This window comes from Suricata suricatta, chromosome 13 (genome assembly GCF_006229205.1).
Source record: "Suricata suricatta isolate VVHF042 chromosome 13, meerkat_22Aug2017_6uvM2_HiC, whole genome shotgun sequence".
Classification (NCBI taxonomy): Eukaryota; Metazoa; Chordata; class Mammalia; order Carnivora; family Herpestidae; genus Suricata; species Suricata suricatta.
This window is the reverse complement of record NC_043712.1, coordinates 1,155,890-1,163,250: the sequence shown is the minus strand read 5'-3', so window position 1 is coordinate 1,163,250 and position 7,361 is coordinate 1,155,890. Positions and strand designations below refer to the sequence as shown.

At 65.7% G+C, this 7,361-nt stretch overlaps 1 protein-coding gene across 1 annotated transcript in view; it reads left to right on the top strand.

The window, feature by feature from the left end:
* The window catches only part of CAMSAP1 (calmodulin regulated spectrin associated protein 1), a 44,254-nt gene extending 36,948 nt beyond the window's left edge, over window positions 1-7,306 (top strand). The window contains exons 17-23 of the mRNA XM_029921006.1: window positions 6-509; window positions 1,235-1,371; window positions 1,996-2,204; window positions 2,356-2,458; window positions 3,629-3,744; window positions 4,093-4,211; window positions 6,387-7,306. Coding sequence (XP_029776866.1) covers window positions 6-509; window positions 1,235-1,371; window positions 1,996-2,204; window positions 2,356-2,458; window positions 3,629-3,744; window positions 4,093-4,211; window positions 6,387-6,689 — 1,491 coding nt within the window. The 3' untranslated portion in view covers window positions 6,690-7,306. The remainder of the gene's footprint in view (window positions 1-5; window positions 510-1,234; window positions 1,372-1,995; window positions 2,205-2,355; window positions 2,459-3,628; window positions 3,745-4,092; window positions 4,212-6,386) is intronic.
* The last annotated feature ends 55 nt before the right edge of the window (window positions 7,307-7,361 follow it).

The following is a 7,361-nucleotide window of genomic DNA, read 5'->3' as shown; positions in this document are numbered from 1 at the left end:
CGGGGAGGCCGGCCGAGCTGAAGGTCCCCAAGGACAGGCAGCAGGCCTCCTGCCGCAGCAAGACGCCGACGCCCAGTGTGGAGGGCCTGCCGCACCCGCGGCCCTGCGCCCCCCGCACCCCCTCCGACCCGGGCTGGGACAGCGTCGCGGAGCCCGGCAGTGACCCTCCTGAGAAGTACTTCTTCGACAGCTACAGGCTCCGCGACGAGAGCAACCAGCGGACGCTCGCCCTGTCCTCTCCCAAGGACGCCAACATCCTGTCCGAACAGATGGGCCTCACAGAAGCTCTGGAGGGCAGCGTGAAGGAGGCGGCGCTGGGCTGCCCCGCGGTCCCCGGGAAGGAGGGCGTCCCTGTGGACGAGCCCCCCAGGGGCAAGGCCAGTCTCATCGAGGTGGACCTCTCGGACCTGAAGGCCCCCGACGAGGACGGGGAGCCGGGGGGGCCCCCGAGCGTGGTGGACCTCTCCAGTGAAGGCGACCAGAAGCCGGGGGTCGGCTTCTTCTTCAAGGTAAGCTGCCGGCGGCGTCTCTCAGACGGCGTGTGGGGCAGGGCCGGGGAGGGAAGGGTGCCGCCGGGCGAGCCCCCACCCCACGTCGCAAGGACCCGACCCCGCCGGAGCGACCGGGCCGACCCGGGGCTCCCGTGTGGCCGCGCGTGTTGGACCCGAGGCGCGCGCTCGGGAGGGTTTTGTGTCTGCCGTTTCCCGGGGCGCTTCCTCAGGGCGGAGGCCGGCGGCGGGGGCTCCTTCCTGTCTCCGTGGTCTTCCTCCCACTGGGCACAGGATTTCTCTTCTGCCGAAAGCAAGCACGGTTTGGGTCTGGATGTTTTCAAACTGTCAGTGAGCGAGCGTCAGTCTGGGTGTCAGCTTACCGTGTGGAGACCCGGGGTGTGGTGGTGCAGGTAGGCTGGGTTCACTAGGAGACTTGAGGAAGGTGGCAGGCTGGGGCTTTTTTTCCTAATGCTTATTTTTGAGAGACAGAGTGTGCAAGAAGGGGAGGGGCAGAGAGAGGGAGACACAGCCTCGGAAGCAGCTCCAGGCCCCGCGCTGTCGGCCAGAGCCCGACGCGGGGCTCGCACTTACAAGCGGTGAGATCATGACCTGAGCTGGAGTCTGATGCCTCACTGAGCCCCTCCGGCGCCCCGGCCGGCTCACCGGGAAGCGGGGGGTGCGCTCGCTCGTGCAGGGCGCCCGGGGGCTGTGCCCGTCGTGTGACGCCGCTGCCTGCTCCGCAGGACGAGCAGAAGGCGGAGGACGAGCTGGCCAAGAAGCGGGCGGCCTTCCTCCTGAAGCAGCAGCGCAAGGCGGAGGAGGCGCGCATGCGGAAGCAGCAGCTGGAGGCGGAGGTGGAGCTCAAGAGAGACGAGGCCCGGTGAGCGGCTCCCGCCCCCCCCCCCCCAAGGGCGCGCTCCGGCCGAGGCACTTCTGGGGCGCATCCCCCTCACCCAGCACCACATCCCTGTGGTGTCAGCGCTCCCCCTTGGGCTGCGTGGCTCTGCAGGGGTGCCCGGGGTGCCTGGTGTCCACGGGTGGACGAGTGTGCTGGTCCCGCAGTTCCGGGCGTGGGGGTGCGTGCGGGGTGCGGGGGCATGGAGTGTAGGATGTGGGGGTGCGGGGCGCGGGGGCACGGAGTGTCAGACGTGGGGGTGTGGGGTACAGGCACGCGGGGTGCAGTAGCATGGAGTGTCAGATGCAGGAATGCGGCGGGGCACAGTGTTGGATGTGGGGATATGGGGGTGCGGTGAACAAGGATTTGGGGTACACAGGCACGAAGTGTCAGATGCGGGGGTACAGGGCTGTTCGGGCATGGAGTGTCAGATGCAGGGGTGTGGTGCACAGGGATGTGTGGTGCAGGGGCATGGACTGTTGGATGCAGCGGTGCAGGGGTACAGTGTCATGCAGGGATGCGGTGCACAGGGACATGGGGTGCAGGGGCACGGAGTGTCGGACGCAGGGGTGCGGGGACGCAGGGCAGTGAGCTGACGGTGTCCCTTAGTCGGAAAGCCGAGGAAGAGCGCATCCGGAAGGAGGAGGAGAAGGCACGGCGGGAGCTCATCAAGCAGGAGTACCTGCGCAGGAAGCAGCAGCAGATTTTGGAGGAGCAGGGGCTCGGGAAGCCGAAGGCCAAGGCCAGGAAGCCAAGGCCAAAGTCCGTCCACCGGGAGGAGTCCTGCAGCGACTCAGGGACCAAGTGTTCCTCCACCCGTAAGCGGGCGGGCAGGGCGGGTATGGGATGGGGGTCGTGCTGGGGGCGGGTGGGGCGGGGTTGGGGGGCATGCCGGGGGCGGGGTTGGGGCGTGCCAGGGGCGGGGTAGGGGCGGGGCAGGTCTCTCTGCAGCTCCCTTGTTTCTGGCAGCTGACCACCTGGACCGGGCCCAGTCGGGCTCCAGCCTGTCCCTGGCCTCCGCGACGACCACTGAGCCCGAGAGCGTGCACTCGGGGGGCACACCTTCCCAGCGGTAAGGGGGGTGCGCGGGGTGGGCCCGGTGGTTCTGGGGTGATTTCTCGAGGCGTGTCTTTCCTGTGAGCGAGGACGTGTCCCCACATGCCCACAGCCCCACTCCTGTCGCTAGTCGTCCTGTGGTGTCCTCGAGGGCCGGGGACCTTGCTCCTGACCACTCAGCACATGAACCGTGTGCCTCCTGAGTGCAGACCTGCCACCCCCTTTTGTCTCCGTGGACCTTGAAGATGTTGTCAAGGGCGGGTCAGTCCCTGGGGGCCCCGGGCCGGAGTTCCCGTGATGAGCCTCAGGCTGTGCGTTTTTGGCGCGTGTGTTTGGTGGTGCAGCCTGTCAGGCGTGTCCTAACTGGGGCTGTCTCGAAACCCTTTTGTGGCTAAAATGATTTGGGAGAGGACGCTGGCCACCTTGTTGCTGCGACTGTTTGCTCAGGGACCTTAGTGACCACTGCCCGTCGCTCGTTCCTTCCTCCCCGGGTCCTCACTGTGAGCGTGTTCCTGTGGCTGTGGCCATGTCATTCTCCCTCTTCGTGCGTCTGGTGGCTTCCTGGCACCGGGGCTGTGGAGAGGGCACATCTTGGGGGCTCCACATCCTGGCTGGGGTTTGGTTCTGATGGTCGGTCGCCTGGACTGGCCACAGACCTGAGTCCCGCCCCCCACGAGCAGCCCTGGCACCACCCGGTCCTGCTGTGCTCCGCCCACCCTGCCCTGGGGACGCAACTCGGGGTCAGAGTCGCTGTGACCTGGCTTCTGCACTGAGCCCACGGCGGTCCCTCCCTCCTTCCCCTCTGAGGCCTTAACCCCCGAGTGTCAGCAGCACAGATGTCCCAGACGTTAGCCGGCAGGGACCCGGCTCAGCTGCCCTGTTGGAGTAGAGCCTTCGGACAGACCGTGGGTAGGGGCTGACGTCCCTCTGGCGAGTCTGTTTTTGTCACTCGGTCAGACCTGACATATCGGACTTTTGTATTTGCCCAAGTTGTTGACAGCTGTGATCCCCAGGGCGGAGTGGACGCCAGGCGCTCGCCCGCCGCCCCCGGGGGGGCCCCCTCCCCCTCCCCCTCCCCACACCGACGGTGGGGGCTGGCTGCTGGCTGGGTGGGTTCCGCCGGCCAGTGGGGAGGGGGCGCTGGGGGCGCCGTGACCGCCCCTGCCCATCGCCCTTCCCTCCGCAGCGTCGAGTCCCTGGAGACCTTGCCCACGCTGAGCCGCAACGCCAGCAGGAGCACCGACCGGGACTGGGAGACGGCGTCCGCGGCGTCCTCTCTCGCCTCCGTGGCCGAGTACACAGGTAGCAGCCTGGCGCCCCTGGACGGCGCGGCGCGGCCTTGCCGGGGCGGGGCGGGCCGGGCGTCCTGGCGCTGGGGAGCCTCGGCTAAGGTGTGCCGCGTGCTCGCTTTTGTTTAATCAAAGAAGGAGAAAGCAGGAAGGGGGCAAGGCAGCCAGCTCAGTGCTCTTCTCGGTTTGGAATCGAGAATTCTCCCGCACGGCGCTGAGGCGGCTGAGGGGCGGTTGCTCTTCCTCTTCCGAAGCCCGGCCTCGCCGACCGCCGGCCGCCCGGCTCTGGGAGCCCGGGGGCCTCGGGGCGAGTGGCGCGCGCCTCAGAGCACCCGTCTCCCGGGTCTCGCCCGGGTCACAGGTCCCAAGCTGTTCAAGGAGCCCAGCAGCAAGTCCAACAAGCCCATCATCCACAACGCCATCTCTCACTGCTGTCTGGCCGGGAAGGTGAACGAGCCTCACAAGAACTCGATACTGGAGGCAAGTGTCCAAGAGACTCGCTTTGCTCTTTACTGAAGTCCAGTTGGCACACGGTCTTAACTAACCCCTGAGTTTTTACGTAGAGTAAGGCGTATTTATAAGGTAAGGGTTTGCCGTAAAACAGCCTCACTGCTGACACGCGGGGCCCTGGGCTCGTGTCGGGGCGCGGGGGCAGCGTGAGGACGAGCAGGCTGCAGACGGGCCACGCTGGAGGGCCTTGCACTTGGGACGGAGCCGTCTGGCGAGAAGCGGGGGGAGAGAGAGAAGTGGGAGACGTGGGGCGTTAGCGGAGGACCGTGTGGCTGCAGGGAGCGGGGGGACCGGCCTGTGCGCCACGATGGCCTTGGCGGCAGTTGGGGCGGATGGAGACGGGAGGAGGCGGCAGGGGCGTCCTGAGGGGTGGAGGGGGCGCAGGAGTGGCTCCAGTGTCCACCCAGGCCGCTGCGGAGACGGGAGTCGGTGGGGAGATCTGCGCTGACCGCTGCCTTCCCGCGGCCGACTCGGATCCCAGCCGCTACGAGAGCGCTCCCGGGCCTCGGGCTCCAGAGACGGCGCAGGGGGAGCGGTGGGCGGGGGGTCCCAGACAGGCGCCATGCTCAGAGCCCCGCTTGGGGCTCGGTCCATGACCTCGATCATGACCTGAGCCAAAATTGAGTTGGACGTTCAACCAACTGAGCTACCCAGGTGGCCCGGGCCTTGGTCGTTTAAAAGGTGAGATGATGGCAGTCCGAGCCAGAATGATCCGGAAGGCCTTTGGGAGCAGAGACTCAGGTCAGGACCTGCTTGCCCTTGGCCTGCGTGGTGGTCAGTGTCGGGGGGGCGGGGGCAGGGTGCCTCTCCTGTGACGTCTCATGCCGGTCTAGACGCGGGGGGTCAGTCAGGGAGCACACCCAAAGGTCGCGGCTGTGAAGCTGACGTTCTAGGCTGTGAGGCGTCTCGGGCGTCTTGCACGAGAGCCCAGACAGGAAACGGTTCCTGTGCCGCGGGGCTCAGCTCTGTGTCCTGGTGTGAAACCCGCCACGGACTGTGTGGGGGCGAATGGGCGTGGCTCTGTCCCCACGAAGCTGTTTGCAGCAGCAGGTGGTGGCCGTGCTTGGCCCGTGCTGTCGGTGAGGAGGTGCCGAGGGGCCCGGAGGGCTGGGCAGGGGCTTGGGGAGGACGCACGGGGCCCGGGCACCACGCTGGGAGAGAGCCGCAAGGCCGGGGAGGGCGGAGGGCCCCGCGGGCAGAGGAAGGCCAAGGACCCCGCTGTCTTCCGACCCCACGTTGGCTGGGGCCGAGCCCGGACGTGAGGGGAGCACGGGTCGCGGTGAGGACACGAGAGGGCGGTGTCTGGAGACGCGTCCAGCTCTGTCCCTGCTTCCGCGCCAGTTTTGTTTAGTTGGATTCTGTTTTTCCCAATTAGTCTTAAAATACGTATTTGTATATTAATTCAGGTTAGAGACAAGCCTGTTCTATTCTTATAAAACCAACGTGTATTTATGAAAAATACTCATATTTTCTAAAGCAAAATCTAATTAGGAAGAAGAATGGTGTTTCCCAGTCCCGTGTCCTCGGCCGCTCCCTCCCGCTGGCAGGAAAAGCCCACCGCACCCTGGGGGGGGTGGTGAGGGCGGCCTGGCAGCTGCTGCCGGAGGGCGGTGAGCTGGGAGGCCCCTGGGGTCCGGCCCCGGGCCTGGGGCTGGAGAACTGAGGGGCTGTTCGCATGGGTCATTAACAGAACGCTTTGTTCAGTGCGCGGCGGGCCAGGCGTGTGACAGAACCTGCGGTGCTGCAGCTGGCGGTGTCACCCAGGGGTCACTCACACGCCGCACGGCCCGCCGTCTGTCCCCGGACGCGGGTCTCCTGGTCGCTCCACGGAAGGGGAACCCCGCCCCGGGCCGCCTTTCCCGCGGAGCACTCGGAGCAGACGCTCCCCGAGTTCTGATCCAGTGGTGCCCCCCGTGGTTTCGGTCTGGGTTTCTCTGGTGGCTCGTGCTGCGTGTGATTTTCCACTCCGTGTTAAAGCGTTTTCTTCTCGCACAGCTAGGCCCGCGTCTCCGTGCCGCGGGAGCCTCTCCGTCGGGGCGGGAGGGCTGAGCCGGCGTCGGGGAGGCCCCCGCGGAGCGCTGGGCGGCGCTGACCGCTGGCGTGGCGCTCAGGTCCCCGCGTTCTTCCTTTACTCCCTCGATTCAGGAGCTGGAGAAGTGTGACGCCAACCACTACATCATCCTGTTCCGTGACGCGGGCTGCCAGTTCCGGGCGCTGTACTGCTACTACCCCGACACGGAGGAGATCTACAAGCTCACGGGCACGGGCCCGAAGAGCGTCACCAAGAAGATGATTGACAAACTGTACAAGTACAGCTCGGACCGGAAGCAGTTCAACCTGATCCCGGCCAAGACCATGTCGGTCAGCGTGGACGCGCTCACCATCCACAACCACCTGTGGCAGCCCAAGCGGCCCGCGGTGCCAAAGAAGCCCCAGCCTCGCAAATGACACCGGCGCCGGCGGGGCGGCCTGGGGACGCGTGGACGGGGCTGATGTTTATTGTTTCCATGCGTTTGGGTACGAAGCGTGCGGAGTCACAGACCTTTCTCAGAGAGGCGCCCGTTAACAGAAGCCCCCCGGGCTCCCCGCACACGCGCCGGTGCCACACGGAGCCAGGAGGAGAAGGGGCACCGGGTCGAGTGGCTCGGCCACTGCGGGCCACGGAGGGCCGGCCGTGGGGTACGCGTGTCACGGGGGGTCGGGCACTGGGTCCCTTTACTTGAAGTTCTCCTCGGTGTGAATGGAAAGTGACGTCCTCCGCTTTCTCACCCCCTCCCCCAACCCCTGTTTGCACGTGACCTGATGACCCCTTGCGCCGGCCGCTGCGACCCTGTGGGTCACAGGGCTGAGGCGCGGTCTCAGTCAGGGCGTTTGAATGTCGTTAGGAAAGGAACTCAGATTGGGGGAATCTTGCTTATTTGAAAACTTGTATGATATTTATTGATCGTGTCTACTGCCAATGTTTATATCCAGTTCTAAGATTTCTGAAAAAAATTCTTGTTCTTTGCTGCTCAGAAAACGTTTACTGAAAATACCAGTTCACTAAAGGCACTGAAATCTGCAAAGTCTGTCTCCTACTAAGACGACGTTTACAGACGTGGGGGCGGGGCCCGCCGCGCG